Below are 23,951 nucleotides of genomic sequence, written 5' to 3'. Positions count from 1 at the left end.
TGTAAACAAAGCAATCTATAGCAAAAAGTCATTGAAATAACAAGAAATATTTAAATTATTTACAAAACATTGTTTAAGGATACAGGAAACTGTATAATATACATGACTGAATTTCTATAAATTCCAATAGTCACTTACCAGTACTTTACTTTGCCCTTTCAACAGCTTTTAACATTATCGATTATTTTCTTCTTGAAAATTACACTATTCTTTTGGCTTCTGTGATGCCAAATACTATTGGTTTTTGCTCTGTCTCTTTGGCTGCTCTCTGTTTCTTTTGCTGATGTATTATCTTCTACCTGGCCTTTAAAGTTTGCACCTGCCCAAGGCTCCTTTCTGTGTCATTTCATATTCTCCCGCAGGCAATCTCCTCTACAGCATGGCTTCAGTTACCACTCATGTAGCTATGACTCTCACATTTATAGCTCTCGGGCTAAACTGCAGATGCATATTTCTAGCTGACTACTTGAAACTCTGCTTGGATATCAAAGACACCAAATATGTCAAAAGCCATATTCAAGATCATTTTCTTCTCCATTATCCACAAACCTCTAGTGTTCTCCAGGGTTTGTTGAGTCATTCACTCACTGACTCTTTCACTTTCACACCTGTCAGAATGGCTGTCATTAAAAAGAACACAAATAACAAATGTTGGTGAGGGTGTGGAGAAAAGGAAACCTTCATACACTGTTGGTGGGAATGTAAATTGGTGCAGCCATTGTGGAAAAATAGTATGGTAATTTCTCAAAAAAAAAAACCCGAAAAGTAGAAATACCAGATGACCCAGCAATTCCACTCCTGGGTATATATCCAAAAAAACCCAAAAACACTTATTCAGAAAGATACATGCACCACCAGTGTTCATAAGTGCATTTTTATTTACAATTGCCAAGATATGGAAGCAACCTAAGTATCCATCAACAGATGAATGGATTAAGAAGATGAGGTGTATATATGTATATATACACACACACACAATGGAATACTACTCAGCCATAAAAATAATGAAGTCTTGCCATTTACAGCAACAAATGGATGGACTTGGAGGGCATTGTGCTAAGTGAAATAACTCAGACAGAAAAAGACAAATACTGTATGACGTCACTTATTTGTGAAATGTAAAAATACAACAAACTAGAGAATGTAACAAAAAAAGAAGCAGTGACTCACAGCTATAGAGAATAAACTAGTGGTCACTAGCGGGGAGAAGAAAGGGGGGCCAATATAAGGGTAGGGGATTAAGAGGAACAAACTATTAGGTATAAAATAAGCTACAGGGATATATTGTACAACACAGGGAGGATAGCAAATATTTTATAACTGTAAATAGAATATAACCTTTAAAATTGTAAATCACCATACTATATACCTGTAACTTATATGATATTGTATATCAACTATACTTCAATGAAAAATTAAAAAACTAAAAATTAAAAAAATAATTTTTCCTTTAATTCAAAAAATAATATATTGAATGCCTAACAGGTGCAGTTCACTGTTTTAGATACTAGGAGTACAGCAGGTAATGTTCCTGTTCTCATGGAACTTAACATTGTAGTGTGTGAAGACAGGTAATAAAAATCAAATAAGAAAAACTTGAGATAATGATTATGTGCACTAAAGAAAATAAATTGGATGATGTGATAGTGTGGCTGAGCTGCTGCTTTTCTTTGCCTGATCAAAGAAGCCCCTCTAAAGAGATGACACTTTGCATGAGAAGTAAATGACAGGAAGGAGCCACACATGCAGAGGTCTGGGCGAAGGGCATTCCGGGGCAGGGGCCCTGGGGTGAGAATGGACTCGGTGTGCTTGAAGAGCAGAAAGGAGGCTGTTGCAGCTAAACTGATTTGAGTACAGAGGGTAGAGATAGTGTTACAGGTAGAAACAGACAGGGGTCAGACTGTGCAGGACTTTGTGGCTGGGGAGAGGAATTTGGGTATTTCCGATTCTCTAGAAAACCAATAAAAGGTTTTGAAAAGGAAAGAGACGTGATCTGACACGTTTTATAAAGGTCTCTCCAGCCTCTAGGTAGAGAATGGATTAGTGGAGCAAGAGTGGACCCAGGAAGATGAGTTGGGATGCTTTTTATGCTAGTCCAGGTAACAGGTAACAGCCTAGATGGAGGATGGCCACAGTGGAGGCAGTGAAAAGATGATTGGGAGAGAACTGAGGAAGAGAAGGATGCAAAAATAGCCCTGGTTTTTCATTTGAGGACCTGATTCAGTGGTATGATCAATAATTGAGATGTGGAAGACTGCAAGGAGGAGAAGGTGTGGATGATGGGAGGGGAAGGCAATGGGGAATTAAAAATTTGGTTTTGGACATGCTAATTTTGAGATACCTATTAGACATCCAAGTGGAAATGTCAGTTAAGCACTAAAATTAGATATAGAAAAAGTCTGGAGTTCAGAGGAGAGATGAGAGCTTGAGACATGAATTTGAGGAGATGTGTGTGTGTGTGTATAAATTTTTTAAGGCCAATATTAGGTGAGAGAGGATTGGATATCCATCTAGAGACAAGATAGACATCAGAAAGAAAAGACTGTCTAGAGGGAAGTCTAGCTGCATTGCAGCATTTAGAAGTAGAGAAGAGAAGATGAGATCAGTGAGCAGAGGATATGGAGAAGGAGCCACCAGGGAGGAAGGAGAAAAGTCAGGAAAGTTGGAATAATGGGAGTCAGTAGGAGAGAGTGTTTCAGGGAAGGGGAGGAAAATCATGTCAGATGCTGCTGAGACTTAGAATAATTATCCACTTTGTAATTTTTGGCCAAGTGCTCGACATGCTTCCTATTTGGTTTCAGGATTTAGAGTATAGTTTGTGTCTTGATTGGGTTTTACATGGAAATGATGAGTATGAAATAGAGCTGATTTTAGCTACACTCTTTGAGCTCCTTCTGAAAACATATGGAACTAAATCAAGCTATATAGGTGTTACAACTGCTGCTTCTCTACTGTTGTTTTGGGCACTTGTGGTAGAATATTCCATACCAATTCCTAGTGCTAGAGGGATTTCTGTCAAATGCTGGTCTTGGTCTCCTGCACCAGCACTCTTCTGGGACCACTTCATCCTCACGTGTAAGCTCAGCCTCACCCAGGCTTCAGAACCAGCCCAGCTCTCAGAGAAGAAAGGAAACCGTGTAGGCCCATCGTTGAGCAGTGAATCTCAATGCAGCGTTGACACTAATCTCCCTTGACCCTGACGTGTATGTAAGCGACTTTGGTTTTGTATCCTGTGAAAAGGGCTCTACCTTCCATTCCATGACTGAATTCGCATCTTGGTTTTCTGCCTGGGACTCTCTGGTGCACTTGGATGTGGAGTTCTGTTTAGATCTCCTCCTTTGCCTCAGAAGCACCAGAGCCCTGATCCTGAACCCTACTTTCTGCGGCTGGGCTCTGCTACCCGCCTGCATCCACCTTTTGTCTGCTGTGAAGTCTTGGCCCTTCTTGTTCCCCACCCCCATCCCGTTGTCCGTCACCCTCTGAGTGACACCTCTGCCTTTCACCCGCTGTTGGACTTCCTCAGGTTATTGTTTGCTTCTCTAGATTTAATTTTGGTTTTGTTTTGCTTTTTCATTACTAAACTTTCCCTGTTTACCTTAGGACACACTGAGTTCTGCTTCATATCTGGGTCAGTATAATTCGTATCTAACTTGCCCTGTTGCTCACTTAACCGCAATTTGGAATGACTTGAAGTCTTGATGGAAGCATTTTTCCCCCCAAATTGCTCAATGGTATGCAAAGTGAATTTCTTTACAGAAGATAGAAATCTACAGGTGTTCTTTATATATGTTAGGCGTTAGGGAAACACAGATGAGTAAAATGTAGCCTCTGCCTTTAAGGAAATATGTTTTAAAGTAGAGTCATACTAGATGGTCTTTACAGCCAGTGGATTCAGCTAGTTGCACTGAAAACCATTCCCTGCTTGTGTGTCCTGTGTGCTCCATTTTCACTGGAGTCCTGTACTTACAAAACATGGCCATTATGACATTTTAGAAATAAAACTCCTTCCTCCTAAAGTATTGAGGACCACAGTTCTTAGAATAAAGGTTAACGTAGAAGTTATGTGCGTATGCCCCATAATTATTCCTTTCTACTTAACCTTGATTAATCGAAGCATATGCCTGTTTTTCCCCATGGAAGGGGCATATTGGAAATACTTAAATTCTTATGGTCATGCTGTGCTTTCCACAGATGATTGGAATGCTGCCCAGGCATAAACCGTATCATCCTCCCCCCAAACAGTTTGTCAGCTGTTTAACCTAGCGTAATTTGTTTTTCATGACCAGCAGAAATGACAACGCTAAAATGTTTTATAGGGAAATAAACATAGAGTGATAGCTTGGATTTTTTAATACCCTCTTCCCCCCCCACCCAACCCCGAGTCATTCTTTGATATAAAAATGTAAACCTTTGCTTCACATGTAGGCTATTTTTTAGCATTGGGGAAACAGGACAGATTTTTAAAACTAGGAATCTTATTTTGTGAAACTGAAAACATACTATGGATTTCAGCAAGACAGATTATACTAAAACGAAATCGAATTTCATGGATGCATTATCAGGGTTTCAACGCTTATATGGCACATTGCCTTCATCCTTTATATGAGCTTGCGGCTGAGGAATTTAATCAGTTTCTATTCAGACTGAACTTGGGCTGAAGCCTGGAATTGTTTGAGAAAGAGATCATTTCATGTGCCCAACTACCAAGCATTTAGAATGAAAGGAACAGTGAGAACATGCCAAGAGTGCTTGCACCACTGCAAACTGTACCTTCCTAGGAGAAAAAAAAGTAACTCGGAATGCTAGGATGAGTTTGTTAGACCTTCAGACATGTTAGTTTACCATAGTGTCAAAGTCTCAGAAGACACACCTTTAGAGCTCTTTAAAGAGTCTAGCTATTGATCAGCAGGTGCAGCCTGTTCTGTAGAGTTTGGCTTGGCTGTTAGAACCTCCTTCATCGCCAGACTCACACGAACATTCTTCTTCAGAGGTGAGTACAGTAAGAGATTCACTGCCCTTGTGATAATCTTTCCAAGGTTTTCATCTATAATTGTGTTTTTGGGAAAGCCTGCACTGCTGATGAGAATTTATTTAGGAAGTGTGTGATGATAAGCTGGCTGATGAGGCAATTGTGGTCCGATGTTCAAAACATACATGTTACCTCTGCCGTCCACCCCTTCATAGTCTGCTTGCTAGTGAGCTGGAGTCCCCTAACAGGACTGGCTTACCTTGTTGCTGCTAGGACTCAGCTTATTGACAACATAATCCTGTAGCTACGAATTGTAGTTATGGTCGCTGTGTTTTTCTAAGTAGAAAGTAGACTATGTGGTGTGACAGTGATCACTGTACTGTTAGAGAGGAGGGAACACAGACCTATGAGTCTCTGGGCCCAGGTAGAGGATGGATGACAGGTAGCTCCCTCTGACAACTCAGATTAGGTTTTGCCTAAATTTTTCCATCATGTGGGATGAATTATTTCCCTGGAAGCTCCTTGAAGCCCATAGGAAAAAGAATTTTGTAGTTCTTGCTCTATTAGTCCTGATATGCTGGGCAGGTCGGAATCCTAGGGATGGATGTAGATTAGACCCGAGTTGACACTCCTGCTATGGCTGCTCTTAAGTTACTCATTTAGTGTGTGTATGTGTGTGTGTGTGTGTGAGATGTATTTTGTGGTAGAAATAATAGTGCTTATGGGGTTTAACCAGTGAGAATACATACAGAAATGTTTTTTTTTAAAGACGTAAAATGACTAGACAAATGTGATAAATCGCCGCTCTCACCTGATGAATTTCACATGCTCCCATCACCATCAACTCTGTTTATCGCGTCCATCAATACTCACTACTGTTTCCTTTCTGTTCCTATGGATGAACTAGCATGTTCCTTCCTAATGCCTCCTGTTCCCTCTTCCTGAAGACATCACTTCAGCCCTTGTTCCTTCTCACTTCTACATCAGCAGCTTTTCCTTAATACTGGGTTAATAACATCAGCCTGCGAACATGCTGTCAGTTTGTCCTTCTTTATAAAACGCTCCCTTGACTTCATATCCTTCTCCAGATGCTCTCACTTCTTTTCTCTTTTTTTACAACAAAACTTAAGAGAATTGTCTACAACCAGTCTTCACTTCCTCTCCTCCCATTCTTTCTGAAATCTATTCCAGTCAGGCTATCACCGACCCTACTCCACTGTAACTGCTTTTTTCAGCCTCCTGAAGGATCCTCAAGTTGCCCAATTCTATGATCCATTAAAAGTCCTCATCGTACCTGACACGTTGGCACTATTTGATGGAGTGCAAGGTCTCCTTCTTTTATGAAACACCCTCTTTACTTGGCCTTGGGTCACTTCTCTCTGGGTTTTTCTCCTGTCTTGTTGGTCACCCTGCTTACTCTCGATTGCCTGACCTCTAAACATTGGAAAACCCAGGGCCCATTGCCCTGACCTCTTCCTTATCTGAGTCGCTCCCTTAGTGATCTCATCCACTTGCCTAACTTTAAGGAATTCCAAATATACCTGTATCTCTAGCTTAGACTTCTCCCTAAATGAAAGACTCATATATCCAGCCCCAAAGGCATTTTTGTGCTAATTAGTAAAAGTTACCTCAAGCACTTGACTGCCATCTTCTGGAAAAATTTCAGAATAGATGAACTCTTACCCAATGATAGGACTTTGAATTCTGTCTCTTTCAGCGCTGTGATCCTCAACCATCAGCAGCAGTTCTGTTCCTCCATGTGGGTGGTATGTAGTCGGCATCACAAGCTTAATAGGTCCCCAGCTGAACTCCTGATTCCCAACCCCAGCTCCCCAACATCTTTTCTTTCAGTCTTTTCTATTTCAAAATTCTTCCATTGTTGAAGTCAAACTCATTTAAGTTATCCTTAACTCCCCCTTTTCTCCTATACCACTCCTTTAATCCATCAGCAAATCCTGTTGGTTTTTTCTTCAAAATACATTAAAATGAAACCATTTCTCACCTCTGCTCCCACCCAGGTCCAAGTCTCATCATCTCCCTTTTATTTTTCTAGTAGCTTCTTCTCTTGTGCCTCTGGTCTGTTCTCAGCACAGGTATTTGTTTAAAACCTAGGTCATAGGGTAGGGAGTAGAGCTCAGTGGTAGAGTAAACACAAGGTCCTGGGTTTAATCCCCAGGACCTCCGTTAAAATTAGCAAATAAATCTAATTACCCTATTCCCCTCCCCTCCTCAAAACCCCCCAAAATGTAGGTCACATCATGTTTTTTCTCTACCGGTAACCCTTCTGTACCACAGCTCTGACCTCATCTCCTACCCCTCCTGCCCTGTGCGCTGTGCTCCAGGCATGTTGGCCTCCTTGCTCTTCCTATAATAACGCCAAGCATAGTTCTGCTTCAAGCACTCCGCTGGGATCCTCTGAGGTAAAGCATGACTTGTTCCTTCCCTTTCTTGAGTCTTTGCTCAGATGTCACTTTATCATATCAGGGAAGCCTTCCTCAACCAAAGCATTTAACAAAGCAACCCCCTCCCCCAACATTTAATCTCCCCTTTACTCTTCAGTTTTCTCGATAGCACTTACCATCTGACACACACATTGTTTATTGTTTCATCTCACAAGAACTTAAGCTTCCTGATTCTAGAGACTAGTTCTTTCCCTCTACTCTGTCCTCAATTTCTAAAACAGTGCCTGACAAATAGTAGGACCTCAATAAATATTAGTTAAATAAATAAATGTGTACTGACATCCCTAAATCTCTCTGTAGGACCCTAGACTTAAAAATACACAAAGGTTAGAGATAGTCCTGCACAATTACAGTCTCTCAATTCCAAGAGAAAAGCATTTTCAGGAATCAAGGAATAAATTTAAATCTAAGTTGAAAACTGCATTGATTTGACATCGTTCTGGAAGGGCGTTAGTTTCCTCTGCTGAGAAAGCAAGTAGGCGCCATCTAGTGGCAATAAGAGAAGTAAACATGTGTTACTTTAAATTACTGATTAGTAACAGAATTGAAAACGTAGTACGTGATCCAGAAGCTTATTAATGCTACGAAAGTAATAATTACGATAGCAAAAAGTTCTCAAGTTTGCATTTTCCACATAATATATTGAATTGAAAAAATATTGTTGTTTCTTCTAAATTATTTATGACTTATTTTTACTAATATTTGTTTGTTTTCTGGGATCTGACATTCTTTGTTCCTCTTTATTTTTCTTAATGTTTTATCACCTCCTTATCTTTAAATACTCTTATAAGGTACTGGCCTAGCCACTGAGTTGGTAAATAAAATAAATCCTCTATCTTCTAAGAATTTATATTGTAAAAACAGCACCTATGAGGGTAAACATGTAAAAGAAAATGCCAAATGATGCAGTGATCTCAGGCCAGACTTCTAAGGCTGTTGAAGCTTAATTGTTGTGTATACTTCCACCGTTGAGGCATGAGCTTTTGGGAGTCTTAACTTGCTGTTTTTCAGAATGTGGCTCATGTTATTATATGGAGAAACTAAAATAGAAAAACAGTCATGTTCACCTATGTTGACAGGAAAGACAGAAATTAAGTCAAGTCTCGACTGTCATTCTAGCATTCAAAATGTTAAGTTATTACAGTTCTTTGGCAAAGTAAAGCAGAAGCTCTTTGGTCCACTTCAGGAGCCCATGACCTTTCCAGTCTGAGTAGCTAAGGTGGGGCTGGGGTGTCTGTGTCTTCCACCAGCAGGCCTGAGCCACAATCAGACAAAACTAGGAAAGGTGGTGAGAGAAGCGCAGGAGGATGAGGAACTCTGTGTCCCGATGCTCAGATTAGTCTGGCCTCTTCATGTGGAAGAGGACACTGTCTGAGTAGCTCCGGGGGCAAAAGTTGGACCAAGGAAGTATGATTAGAAAACAAATTTCATACAAACATTAAGAAACATTTTCCAATAAGAGATTTTTTCCGCCCTAAAGAGATCAAAGCATCAGTTCCCCATTGGTGGGTAGATTCAAGCAGAAGCTGGATAATAACCTGCCAGGGGGTTTTTGAAGCTATTGAGATTCTCTGATTGCCTGAAAGGCCTTGCTTTCTCTGTACACACCAGAACCCTCCCCACTCTTCTGTACACAGTTCATACCCCATTTCCTTTTTCAGGCAGTGCTCCTTGAAGCCACCTTTCCTACCTCTGTCTTTCCTTTCACATTAAAGGTAGGTCAACACCTTTTTCATGCTGCCTGTGTTAACTGATGCTAAGCTACCTGAAGACAGGGGGCCAAAACTTGCAGTTGTCTTCCTATTGGCCTTGCCACGTAGTGGGTGAAGGTTGTGACTGGGGTAGGGAATGGTTGGAAGACTACCACTAATTGTCTCAGCTGGTATCTGAGTCCAGGATACTAGCCTTAGTCTAAGTTTGGTGGAGCAATTCTTCAGCTAGATGTTAGAGAAGCTAAAGTATTTAAGACTTGTTCTCTTGTTAAAATTATGAATTTTTTTAGGTCTTAATAGTATCAGCTTCCTTTTTCAAGTTCTGTTGTTTATCATCTACGTGATATCTCTGGAAGCAGATATAAAAATTGATAGTACAACAGTTTCAGGATGTTATTAAAATTAAAAAAAATGATTTTTCTGTTATCTATATAGTTATTTTAGAGTTTTTCCTTCTGCCAACAGATACTGATTTTTTTTTTTTTAGATTGCAGGTAGTTTCTTTGATATAATTCTTTTTTTTCTTTAAAGTATCTTTTTAATTACAGAAAATTGGTGTGGTATTTTGGATAGTAGATTCTAAAGGTAAAACAGTTCATGTATTATTTCTTTTTAAAGAATTAAGCAAAATTTATTTCTCAATCTTCTTGCCTTCTGAAGCTGTATTTATATAACTTGACATTCCATCATGATAAAGTGATGGCATTGAAAAAGGACATGTTAATAGGATTAGTAAGTAGGCTTTTTGTGTGTCGTAGACCTAATTTCTTTGACAATTGGCTGCTGTTATTTGTTTTATTGTTTGGGGAGCCAAAATTCTCTTTATTTACTAGGCTAGATGGTTTAAGGATTGCTTATAATACTTAATTGCTTGTCTGAAAATGAGCAAATTTTGCATCCTTAGCATTTGTACTATGTTTAATATTTCTGAAGTATTACCTGTACTTCTTAGCAACCACTGTGTTCTCTCATTGTGACGGCTAAAGAGACAGTATTGGATACTTTGACTTGTAATTAAAGAAGCATTGTTTATGATTATTTCAAGAGTACATAAATTTTAGATTGTATTAATTTGTCTTTTGTAGAATATGCTGAATTTCTACATTGCAAAGGGAAAAAATTTACAGATTTTGATGAAGTTCGCCATGAGATTGAAGCAGAAACAGATCGAGTAACTGGAATGAATAAAGGCATTTCCTCCATACCCATTAATTTACGAGTCTATTCCCCACATGGTAAGTAAAATAACAAAATTCCAAATTCTTGTCTTCAAAAATTTTTACTATATTAATTAACATGCAGTGTTTGTATAAAAGATGATTTGGTCTCTCAAAAATTAGCAGGTTTCTAGGATTGTGCTTAGATACATTGGTAAATGGTATGATCCAAAGAGCTCATAGATTTATTTATGGGGAAGCAGGAGCAGATGACTTTTAAAAGACAATTGGAAAAAAAAAGAATTAAGTCATTTAAAAGAGTTTTCTTTATTTTAAACTTTTAGAATCAAAGAGATATGCCTGAGAATTTCCATTTTTAATATCTTCAGTCTTTGCAGAAGTCTTAGAGATGCATGGTGGTGTAGTTTTGTCTTCCCTAATGAATTTTTCTACAGTCTGATATATTCCTGTTTAGTCTTTTCTTGAGGAATCAACTGTGATTTTTTCACCCCGGCTGTCAGCAGAAATTTATAAATTAGGTAACAATGCATGGTGTGTGATACAGAGCAGCCTCCATGCTGACTAAAGTTGTAGTGGGGCAGGTTGTACTCTCTAATCTTCTCCCTAGGTCTGTTGTTTTTAAAACAGGACATGAATGACATAAGCTTAATTATGACTCCCCAAAAGAACTTGGTGCCAACAATCCTGTGTGCAGAGGAAACAGCTGCCAGGTTGGGGCTGGAGTCACTGACTCAGGGATAATTTTCTGCCCTCCCAAATGCTGCTCCAGGAGTCTGACTGTACATAGCCCGCATACTAACCTCAGGGCACCTCCAAAGACTGGTGGGTTTCCAACAGGCTAAATGGCTAACCCTCTACCAATAATATGTGGTGCTTTTAAAGGGAAGGAGAAATCTTACCCTGAGAATCTTTACATCATTCATAGGCAGTGTACAAGACTGCCAGACAACATATTCACTTCTTGTTCAGTGTTTGAATTACAGCCCCCTAGTTCCAGATGTGATGGCTCTCTGAGGAAACTATTAGGCATGCAAACCAGTGCCTCTTCAACTATGTTAAAACGATCATTTGGCTTAGCATAAACATATCATAAATACAGAGAAAACCTGCAAAGCCATTTTGAATTCTTTGCTTTTTATTGTGTGCACATCAGTTGGAGTTTAGATACACAATATGTCAAACTCAGCTTGTTTTATTTCTACTAAAGTGACAGATAATTCTGCATTGTTGATGTCTGTCAGCACTGAGGATGTATGTAAGACTTTTTTTTCTCCCTTTCCACACAGTGTTAAATCTAACCCTTATTGACCTGCCTGGAATTACTAAAGTGCCAGTGGGAGATCAGCCACCAGATATTGAGTATCAAATCAGAGAAATGATTATGCAGTTCATCACGAGGGAGAACTGTCTTATTTTGGCTGTCACCCCAGCCAACACTGATCTTGCAAACTCAGATGCACTGAAGCTAGCTAAAGAAGTTGATCCTCAAGGTGAGTGTGTGGCCCTTGAGATGAAAGGGAATTCGTTTAAAATGTCAAGAGTTTGGGTACATTTCAAGGTAACACATTCTCATAACTTGATTTCACTGCTAATTAAATTAGCCAATATTAATATTGTCCAATCTTTTGTATATGAGATGCCAAAAGAGAAATAACTGGGGAATACAGTCTAAACCTATGTAAGTGTAAGATTAACTGACATCTAAGAAAATAGACATTTCTAATCGTCATGAACTACTTATTTTAAAAGCTGGTAAAACAACTGCCTGGTACAGAATTCAGACAGTCTTTTTAGTTATTATGAGTACTCTGAATATACTGCCAATAAAAAGTCTTTCTCGTTTTTATTTTGTTTCCTTAAAATAGGAAGCTCTTTTAACGTATGTAAGATATTATTTAGTTTGTAATTATTTGACTTAAATCTCTGCTTTCATAATACATATTTATCTGTTTTTGGCATTCCAGAATCCAAAAAAGTCCCTTATTTATGCTGATATTTTGATTTTTTTTCCTTCTTTGAGCTGAGTTATAACCATTTATCATCAGGGACCCCAATGATGGATCTTTGTATGTGTCTGTTTGAAGAAATTATGGAAGGGCACTTGTGATGTGTCCTTTCAAAATGGAGATGCATTGTCTACAGTTTTAGGAAATTTTTTCTTTTTTTACTTTCTCCTGCTGTATTTTTATTTTATTTTATTTTATTTTATTTTATTTTATTTTATTGAGTTATAGTCAGTTTACAATGTGGTATCAATTTCTGGTGTAGAGCACAGTTTTTCAGTCATACATGAATATACATATATTCATTTTCACGTTCTTTTTCACCATGAGCTACTGCAAGATCTTATATATATTTCCCTGTGCTATACAGTATAAACTTATGTATTTGTTCTATATATACCTGTCAGTATCTACAAATTTTGAACTCCCAGTCTGTCCCTTCTCACCCCTCTCCCCCCTGGCAACCACAAGTTAGTATTCTATGTCTGTAAGTCTGTTTCTATTTTATATTTAAGTTCATTTATCTTCTTCTTCTTTTTTTTTAGATTCCACACATGAATGATATCATATGGTATTTTTCTTTCTCTTTCTGGCTTACTTCGCTTAGAATGACATTCTCCAGGGACATCCATGTTGCTGCAAATGGCATTATATTGCCATTTTTAATGGCTGAATAGTATTCCATTGTATAAATATGCGACAACTTCTTTATCCAGTATCTGTCGATGGACATTTACGCTGTTTCCATGACTTGGTTATTGTAAATAGTGCTGCTATGAACATTGAGGTGCTGGTTTCTTTTTGAATTAGGGTTCCTTCTGAATATATGCCCAGGAATGGGATTACTGGATCATATGTTAAGTCTATTTCTAGTCTTTTGAGGAATCTCCATACCGTTTTCCACAATGGTTGCACCAAACTGCATTCCCACCAGCAGGGTAGGAGGGTTCTGTTTTCTCCACAACCTCTCCAGCATTTATCATTCATGGATTTTTGAATGATGGCCATTCTGACTGGTGTGAGGTGATACCTCATTGTAGTTTTGATTTGCATTTCTCTGATAATTAGTAATATTGAACACTTTTTCATGTGCCTATTGATCATTCGTATGTCTTCATTGGAGAATTGCTTGTTTTAGGCCTTCTGCCCATTTTTGGATTGGGTTGTTTGTTTTTTTCTTACTAAGACATATGAGCTGCTTATATATTCTGGAGATCGTCTTTGTCAGTTTCATCTTTTGCAAAAATTTTCTCCCATTCTGTAGGTTGTCGTTTTGTTTTGCTTATGGTTTCCTTTGCTGTGCAGAAGCTTGTAAGTTTCATTAGGTCCCATTTGTTTATTGCTTTTATTTCTATTTCTTGGGTAGACTGCCCTAGAAGAATGTTTCTGAGATGTATGTGAGATAATGTCTTGCCTCTGTTTTCTTCTAGGAGGTTTATTGTATCTTGTCTTATGTTTAAGTCTTTGATCCATTTTGAGTTTATTTCTGTGTATGGTGTGAGGGAGTGTTCTAGCTTCATTGCTTTACATGCTGCTGTCCAGTTTTCCCAACATCATTTGCTGAAGAGACTGTCCTTATTCCATTGTATGTTATTGCCTCCTTTGTCAAGATTAATTGACCAAAATTTTGTGGGTTCATTTCTGGGCTCCCTATTCTGTTCCTTTGGTCCATATGTCTGTTTTTGTACCAGTACCATGCTGTTTTGATTACTGTAGCTCTGTAGTATTGTCTGACGTCTGGCAGAGTTATTATTCCAGCCTCATTCTTTTTCTTCAGTAATGCTTTGGCAACGATATAAATTAATGAGGCCTGTTAACACATAAAATTGCAATAGAATTATTTGAATATTTTAATGATGTATGATAAAAATAAAAATAATTTCAGACTCACCTGCAAATTGCTAGGTTAACTGTAGGTGAAAGAAGATCTTAGCTGGGTTGGGGCTGGGATAGGGTAGAAGGAGGGTTGTCCTTAGCTTGGCTTGAAGTGTTTAAGGCATTGTGCCAGCTGCTGCTTATAGATTTATATTAAGAGGAGCAGACTAGCACACTTACCATGGATTACTAAGATTCTCACCATGGAAGCTGCATTGATTCCTCTAAGGAACACTTCCTCCAGCTATTTGGAAGTTCTACTCAAGTACATTAAGAATGCAATCATTGCCTTAGTTCATTAATTTGTTGTTTAACACCCATTCATCAGGCAAAGTGTATGTGGTCAATAATAATTCTATGTGCTGGACCACCTAGTAGAATGCTAGACTAAATAGATGCTCAGTATATATTTCTGATTATTTTCATGACTCTCCACTACTTTAAAAAATAAGCTGTTTATTTTCATGGCATCTTCTCTTGTGTATGAGATCATAGAAGTCCCCAGAAAAAGATATTACAGAGGATCTGCTTTGTGAAATGAACATTTTCATTATGGGGATGCAGTTTGGGTCTTAGCATATATTCAAGTGAAATGGGTTGTGTAATAACACTGTGTGTCATATGTTATACCCACAAGAATCCTGTCAGGTAGGTGACATTGCCGCCTTTTTATATAAGACAATTTTACTCTTTTCTTTCAACTTGGATCCCTTTTATTTCTTTTTCCTGTCTAATTGCTATGGCTAGGGCTTCTAATACTATGTTGAATAAAAGTGATGAGAGTGGGCATCTTTGTCTAGTTCTGGATTTTAGTGGAAAGGCTTTCAACTTTTCACTGTTAAGTATTATGCTGGCTGGAGGTTTGTCATAAATAGCTTTTATAATATTGAGATATGTTCCCTCTATACCCACTTTGGTAAGAGGTTTTTTTTTTTTATCATAAATGGGTGTTGAGTTTTATCAAATACTTTTTCTGCGTCTATTGAGATGACCATGTGATGTTTGTCCTTTCTTTTGTTGATGTGATGTATCACAATAATTGATTTGCATATATTGAACCATCCTTTTGTCCCTGGGATGAATTCAACTTGATTGTAGTGTATATTTTTTATGTGTTGGATTCTGTTTACTAATATTTTGTCGATTTGTTTTGACTTCCTAAGGGTTTTTTTGAGCTTATTTTTAATATGAGTGAGACTCTTAAAAATCAGTTTTTTTTCCCCCAAATGGAGAAGTTGCCAGGAACAGAGGCTAAAATAAAAGCATTTGTGGTTTTTGAAAAAGTTGTTATATATCAGTTCTGTTCAATGAATGATTCTTTTAAATTAAACATCTACTATGTTTTAGGCTTGAACAAAAAGAAAGCAAGGACCGCAGATACACACGACCTTAACAATCCTGTGTGGTCAGAACTTTGATAGGAGGTGTACAGAATATATCATCATGATATTATATTCTGAAGTCTCAGAATTATAGATGCACATTTCAAATTCATGTTGCTGTTTTGAATTTGTACTTGAATTTTAAGAGTTTCATGCATATACAATTCAAGTAAGTTTGTTAAATCTTACGTTAGAAATCAGCCTCTTTGCAAAGAGAGTAGGTCATCTGAAGATTAATAAATAGGTTTATCCAAGTGTAGAGAAGAACTTCCATTTGAGCTTTAAAAATGTATATTGAATATTAGAATTATACATAAGATTATATCTACATTTGTGTATAATGTATAAATCATTATATCTAGATGTTTATATAACATAAAAAAGTATGTGAAATCTTAGTATTGGAAACATGACAACAAAAAATTCATCTCATAGGTTTATAAAAAGTTTTTTTTACAAAAGTGTGTACTTTTTTTTTTTTTTGGTGGGGGAAGGTAATTTTATTTATTTTTAGAGGAGGTACCAGGGATTGAACCCAGGACCTTGTGCATGCTAAGCACGTGCTCTACCACTGAGCTATACCCTCCCCCACAGAAGTGTGTACTTCTTGATATGCTGTTTTTATTGGAAAAAATAAAATAAACTTTATTATGGAATTCACTGTGAAAGAGAGAAAGCGAATAGATTTAGGACTTGAATATCAATGTATATAAGTATGTATAACTTTACTTCTTTTTTAGAAATAAGAAAAAAGAGAAAAATATGGAGGCACTGGCACTTGGATTTTCATCAAGATTTTATCAGTATGAAAGGCCACTAAGATGTGGATTACTAAAACTGACATGTTCATTCCTTTTGCCACTAGGGGTCACTGTAAAGACATTACATGAACAAGACTAAAATTTCTCTTTGTGGTGTTTGAATGTGGAAAAGAACACTATGAGAAAGAGTGAAAAATATGTAAGAAAAATAAAACAAAAGTATTCTTTCTTTTCCTTAATTTAATTACACATTAGTGATATGAATCTTATAAGAATTCTCTTTATATTGATATATAGAGAAGTGTTGCATTGCTATTCAAGGTGGCGAATTTAATTAAAGTGAGTTTGGCCTTAGAGAATAATTGTGTTCTCATGTCTTTCTTGTTTCAAAAACAAGACATTTAAAACACAAGTAAAACCTATGCAATTTGATATGAATTATGATGTGACCATGAGCTTCTAACATTCCCATGGTACAGTAGCTCTTTTAAAAGTTGCTATAGAAACATTCTACAAGCCATCCCCAGAATATCTGTCCAAACCAGATCTATATATAGTTATTTTTTAGGTCATTTTAAGAAAGTGACCATTAAAGCAAAAGTCTTCTGAATTTCTATAAGACCTTCATTTTCCTTGACTTTCGGAATCCCTCTCTCCCTCCTTCCCACTCTCCTTCACTCTTCCTTTCATTTTTCTTCCCTCTGTTCTTTCTCTCCAGCATTTCTTGAGTGTTTGCTATGATTCTTGAGTAGAAGGAGGTCTATTTCTTCCACTGAGACAAGAATGAAGTAAGAAATTTAGTACATGCAGATAGAGGTTCATTTGTAGATATCTGGAGAGGCAATAAACTCAACTGAAGAATTTATTGCTTATTGACATAGATTTTCTTCTGTTAAATAAGAAGCAAGGCTATAGGCTGAGAAAGAACTGGGAGTCCGTTTGGAGGGGGAGGTTGGGAGGGGGACAGTGAGGAGGGTAGGAGAGAAGAATGGATTTGTGTAAGATGTTTGAGGAGAAAGGTATTTTGAACGGCCACTGTGGGGAAAAAGAAGGGAAAGTGGGCAACACTGAAGGACTCCATTGAGGCCAGAGCCCATCTGCACGAAGCTTCAGGATGTATGATTCCCAGAAACACTCAGCAGCTAGGGATTTTGAGAGGGAAATACTTGGATTGTGTTGGGGTCAGAATTTTGCAGGATCAGTTGGATTGAAAACAAAGTGGACAAAAGAGTCGAGAATATTGGAGAAAATAATAGTCGGAAAGATGTACTGTGAAATTCTTGGGAGAAAGGAAGAAAGTGAAGCCAGAAAGGACCTATAAGTTTTGGGGGAAATGGGGTGGTTCAGGGATGAAGTTCTGGATAAGACTGAAGAATAGCAATGCATTATTCATAGCAGGTGAGTAAAGGAATTGGAACAATAGGAGTTTGTGGTTAGAGAGTAGAATATTAGAGTTTATGATTTACAGCTGGAACAAGTCCAGATTGTAAGTGTCCAGGATGTGGTCATGGGAGGAAATTGCTAAAATGACATGCAGGTGAAAATCATTGAATAGAAGAGGTCAAGAAACTAAATACATGAAGAGAAATGAATACAGCATCTTCACAAACATTGAAGCTGCCTGGATAATGGTAGAACTAAGGGTAGGGAAGACGACCGTGATGCTAAAACCTTCAGTAAAGTGTGAGTGTGAAGGTGGGTGTCTGGGCATTTGGTAGATGACAGCAACAAGGAGGATGAGAGGGTGCTATAGCCAGATGATATAAGGCTCCAAAGCAGTGTTTTTATGTGAAGGTGGAATACTTTGGTTTGGACCAGAACTGAGGAGTCAGGAAACTTTGTTAACCTTCATTCTCTTTTCCTCCACCTGAGGTGCATGAGGGAAAGAACTGGATTTAAATGAAGGCAAGGAGGTGAGAGCAGTTGTTTAGACCGGAGCATTAGTGTGTTGGGTAATTTGGTGACGATAAAGACAGTTCCAGATGGTACAGTGAAAAGGACTGGCAGAAAGGCAGCAATGGGAGGAAGCAGGCAGCATGTTGAAATGAAAGTACAAGCTGTTTAGCTAGAATAACCGAGAAACATTCTTAAGAAACGTTGTCTTAATAAGCAATCACATTAATAAAAGCGTAAGATGTATAAAAATTACATTTTAAAAAAGTACAGCCTGGTAGTTATAGCACAAACTCTGGAGCCAAACTGCCTGGGTTTGAATCCTGACTCCACCAACTTACTAGCTGTGTGGTCTGGGGCAAATTTCCTAAACTCCCCGTATCTCAGTTTCCTCATCTGTAAAGTGGGGATAATAATACTACCTTTCTAATAAGATTGTAATGAAATTAAGTGACTTAGTATCTGTATAGTATTTAGAAAAGTGCCGGGCACTTCATAAGTGCTATAAAAGTAGTACATAAAATTAATTTGTTTTGTTGGTCAAAAAGTAGGTTTCCAGCTGTTGAATTTCAGATGAAGAAAGTTATTTTTCCTGCAGGAGCTTACGCATTCATGTGTTGTCACCCTCATAACCCATGATGATGCACAAAGCCAGAGCCAACTGGATTACCCACGCAGGGGTGTGTGTGTGTGTGTGTGTGTGTGTGTGTGTACCACAGTTTCTGGTAATGATGTGTAATACAAACCATGTTTAGTAGGTCCCAGCAGAGCTGATGAACTTAATAGACATTTTTGCTGTAGGAGAAATTCCTGTTCTGAAGAGGAGCTTGGATTTGGCTTGGGAGTGAAGGGTGACATTGAAAGAGGGATCTGGTGCTGTCAACTAATTCCAAGTTAACCAACTGGAACTTCAGTTAAGAGTTTCCATGCTATTGCCAGCAGAGTCCCTGGGTGAAGTTCTGGGCCAGAATATTTTGTGGTCAGCAGTCTGAGGTATCGCTTCAGGATTCCACATAGTATGCTGAGGGCTGTGTGTGGAATGTTATTAATTCTTGCCTGCAGTAAAAACCCCAGTATGACAAAGGTAAGATGGGAAATAAACGGCGGTCCCAGGTTCACTGCAGTGATAGAATACTGCAGGGCGGGTGTTGTGAAGACTTCCCGCCCTGGCAGTGAAAGAGGTTTCCTGATTGAACCCTAAGTGTGCTTTCTGGGAGGAGCTCACCCGTCTGCTGTCCATTGTTCTCCCAGGGCTCCGCTTTCTGGGGTTAGTTCCTGGTCCTCTGTGACGTATCTGAAGTGGAGATGAGGGGCTATAACCTTTGTGAGAGATGCCAGCTTTCACAGCCTGTTGTCCACTTGTAAAAACTTGGGGCCATAAAGTTTTAAGTTTTAAGACTCAAACTATCAAAGGCTTTTGCAGGCCAGACGTTTTGTTTTTTTGGGAATACAGTTTTTAAAAAAATTTGTTAAGGCTTAACTCTCTGCTTCTAGTTAATTTCATGTACAAATAACTGCACCCAGAGCTTTTTCCTAGACATGGATCTGAACTATTTTATGTCTTTGTTTCCTTGCCACCGTTACTCTCCACCCACCCCTCTTTGCTCTCTCTGTCTCTCAACTTACTGTGGTGACTTTGAGGCTACTTGAGGCTATAGGCTTGGGTAGGGAGTTATGCAGTTTAAGTGTAAAGTTTGATGAGTTTTGACAAATATTTACACTCATGTATACCACAACCAAGATAAAGAACATTTCCATCACCCACAAAGGTTCCCATGTGTTCCTTTCCCAGTCAGTCTCCCCCTGGTCCCCCACTCCTGGCTCCAGGAAACCACTGATGTGCTTTTTGTCACTATACATTAGATTTGTCTTCAGAGTTTCATATAAAATAGAATCATACAGTAACTACTCGTGGTGCCTGGCTTCTTTTGCTCAGTGTAATGTTTTTGAGATTCATCCATGTTGCTGCATGTTTAGTTCATTCTTTTCAGTTGGTGAATGGTATTTCACTGTGGTAATGCCACATTTTGTTGAGTCATTTACACATTGACGGAACTTTAGTTTTCGCCACTTCTGGGTGATTACAGATAAAATTGCCATAAATATTTACGTACAAGTTTTCTATGTTCATATATTTTCATTTCTCTTGGGAAAATAAGAGTGGAATTGCCGGGTGAGTGTTATGTTTAATGTTTTTAGGAAACCACTAAGCTCTTCTCCAAAGTGGTTGTACGGATTTTATTCCCAGCAGCAATAGATGAGTGTTTCAGTTGCTCCACATGCTCATCAACAATTGGTGTTGGTATTTTTACTTTAATTGTAGTCACTGTAATGTCTGTGTAGTGGTATTGATTTGCGATTCACTGGTGACTCTTGATTCTGAGCATCAGTCATTTTGTGTCCTAATAGGCCAATTGTAAATTTTCTTTTGTGATATGTCCGTTCAGTTCTTCTGCCTATTTTAATTTGTCTTCATAGTGTTAAGTTATGAATTAAAAAAATTTCTGATGCAACTATTTTATCATGAAATGCAAATATTTTCTCTCAGTCTATAGTTTGCTTTTAAAATATTCTTTCTATATCTTTGAAAGAACAAGTTTTAATATTGGTGTGCAGTTTATTAACTTTTAAAATATGATTCACATTTTTTTAATCCCAAGAAATCTTGGCCTGGTCTAAATTTGCAAAGATTTTTGTCCCAGGTTTTCTTCTAGAAGTTTTGTAGTTTTAGCTTTAAGTTTAGATCAGTGATCCCTTTTTGATATATCATGTAAAAAAGGGGTCAAAGTTAATTATTTTTGATGTGGGTATACAATTATTTCTGTACCATTTGTATAGAACAGGCTCACCTTTCTCCATTGAATTGCATTGGAATCTTTGTCCAAAACTAATTGCATGTGTGTGTGATCTATAATACAGAACTCTGTTCCATCCCATTGATCAGTATGTCTATCTCCATGTCAGTACCACACTGTCTTAATTACTGTAGCTTTATAATAAGCTTTGAAATCTGATAATGCAAGTGTTACTCATTGCTTTGGTTATAGTAGTCACTTTGTCTTTTCATTTGAAATTTTTAATCAGCTTGTCAGTTTCTCCAAAAAAAAACTTACTGGGATTTTGTTTGGAATTACATTAAATCTATACCTTGTGCTGTCTAATATACTGGCCATTAGCCACATGAGGCTATTAAAATTAAAGTTAAAATTAATTAAAACAAAACAAAATAAAATAAATTAATTCCTGAGTCACACTTCATTTCCAGTTCGATAACAACAAGTTGCCAATGGCTTCTGTATTGGAAAGCTCACATATAGAGAACATTTCCATGATTGCAGTAAGTTATATTCAACACTGCTATTATAGACCAATTTGGAGAGAATTAACTTAACAGTATTGTATGCCTCAGTCAATGACCATGGTATTTTTTTTCATTATTTAGGTCTTCTCTGCAGCATATTACAGTTTTCAGCATATGTGTCTTACATATATTTTATCAAATTTATCCTTATGCATTTTATGATTTGGGATGCTATTGTAAATAGTATTTACATTTTTTTGTTTTCCAGTTTTTTTATTGTCAGTATATAGATGTGTACAATTTATTTTTGTATTTTGACCTTATATTCTGTGATCTCAATCCACTTAATAGTTCTGGTAGCCTTTTGTAGATTGTTTATAATATTCTACATATACAGTTCTGTGATTAATGACAGTTTTTTCCTTATGACTTTATGCATTTGAATTATTATTCTTGCTTTGTTTCACTGGCTAGGACCTCCAGTATAATGTTGAGTTAAAGAGTGAGAGTGGATAATTTTATTGACTTTTTCAAAGAATCAACATTTGGTTTAATTGATTATATCTATTATTTATCTGTATGCTATTTCATTTATTTCTACTCTTTATTATTTCCTTACCTCTATTTGCTTTGGATTTAATTTACTACTCGCTCTTTAGCTTCTTAAGGTCGCAGCTTAGATCATTGGTTTTAAAGCTTTCTTATTTAGTAATAGTATTTTAGACCTATAAATTCTCTATACATTCTTAATTAGCTGTGTACTATAAATGTTGATAAGTTGTGCTTTTATTTTATTCAGTTTAAAACATTCAGAAATTTCCCTGTGATTTCCTTTTTGACCATAGTACTTTAGAAATATGTTGTTTAATTTCCTAATATTTTGACATTTTCCAGATAACTTTCTGATACTCATTTTGCTATGATTTTATTCCTTTCAGATTTATTGAGATTTGTTTGTTGGTACCACATACGGTCGATTTTGATGAATGACCAATGTGCACTTGGAAAGTATTCTAATGTTGTTAACTTGTTCTATAGACATCTTCACATACTCTTATTTGCTTATTACAGGCATATCTTGAGGCATTTCAGGTTCAGTTCCAGAGCACTGCAATGAAACAAATAACCCAATAAAGCAAGTCACACAAGTTTTGTTTGTTTGTTTGTTTCCCAGTGCATGGAAAACAAAAAAAGTTATGTTTACACCATGATGTAGTCAATTAAGTATACAATAGAATTATGTCTAAAAAATGTATATACCTTAATTAAAAAATGCTTTATTTCCAAAAATGTGTTAACCATCCTCTGACAATGTGGAGTTGTCAGAAACCTTCAATTTATAAAAAAGTGCAAAATCTATGAAGTACAGTAAAGCAAAGTGCAGTAAAATGAGGTATACCTGTATCTTCACATTTTCTTTTGCATCTTTAAACATTTTTTGCCTATTTTGATAGTTACTTTAGCATCATCTGTGATTTCTGTTGTTTCTAAGTGAGATATTATTGACTGATTTTTTTTTTACTGCCCAATGGGGGTCACATTTTCCTTCTTTGTGTATCTAGCGATTTTTGTTTGAATGCTGGATAGTTTGAGCTTTACTTTGTTAAGTACTGAATTTTACTGTATTATTTTAAAATGTGCTGGACTTTGTTTTAGCAGGTAGTTGCGTTACTTATAGATCAGTTAGATTTTTTAATATATATTTTACTGAAGTGTAGTCAGTTATGGAAAACAGTATAGAGATTCCTCAAAAGACTAAAAATAGACTTACCATATGATGTAGCAATCCCACTCCTGAGCATATATCCAGAGGGAACTTTAATTCAGAAAGATACATGCACCTCATGTCCACGGCATCACTATATACAATAGCCAAGACATGGAAACAACCTAAATGTCCATCGACAGATGACTGGATAAAGAAGTTGTGGTATATTTATACAATGGAATACTACTCAGCCACAAAAGTAGTAAAATAATGCCATTTGCAACAACATGGATGGACCTGTCTGGAGACTGTCAGTTAGATTTTTTGAAGCTCAATTTTAAGGTTTTTTTTTTTTTAAAGGGAGGATCTGCAGTAACCTTTACTGACGTTTGACCCTTGTAGTGTCTTTAATTCAACAGGTCTCTCCACTCTAGCTGGTGGGAACTTAATGATTCCCAGCCCTGTAAGCTCTGGGAAGCTTGTTTGGTTTAGATCTACCTGGAAGTTGCTTTTTTGCCTAGCCATGTGGAGCTTTACCTTAGGCATACATACGTTCAAAGACTCAAGGGGACTGCCATGCACATTTGTAGAGCTCTGTGTATTCACAACCCCCTATTGTCTGGTACAATATCCTGTAAATTCTAGCTGTCTTGGCCTGCTTGAAATCCAATCTGTGTCTCCTCAACTTGGCAGGACTACTGGGACCT

At 37.3% G+C, this 23,951-nt stretch overlaps 1 protein-coding gene across 6 annotated transcripts in view; it reads left to right on the top strand.

Annotated features, from left to right (window-relative positions):
- The window catches only part of DNM3 (dynamin 3), a 458,318-nt gene that overhangs the window by 101,444 nt on the left and 332,923 nt on the right, over nucleotides 1-23,951 (top strand). For all 6 annotated transcript variants that reach the window (XM_006211125.3, XM_015245096.3, XM_006211127.4 and 3 more), the window contains exons 3-4: nucleotides 10,229-10,378; nucleotides 11,608-11,811. In XM_006211125.3, coding sequence (XP_006211187.1) covers nucleotides 10,229-10,378; nucleotides 11,608-11,811 — 354 coding nt within the window. The remainder of the gene's footprint in view (nucleotides 1-10,228; nucleotides 10,379-11,607; nucleotides 11,812-23,951) is intronic.

Source organism: Vicugna pacos, chromosome 21, assembly GCF_048564905.1.
Source record: "Vicugna pacos chromosome 21, VicPac4, whole genome shotgun sequence".
NCBI classification, from domain to species: Eukaryota; Metazoa; Chordata; class Mammalia; order Artiodactyla; family Camelidae; genus Vicugna; species Vicugna pacos.
This window is presented reverse-complemented; position numbering and strand designations above follow the sequence as displayed.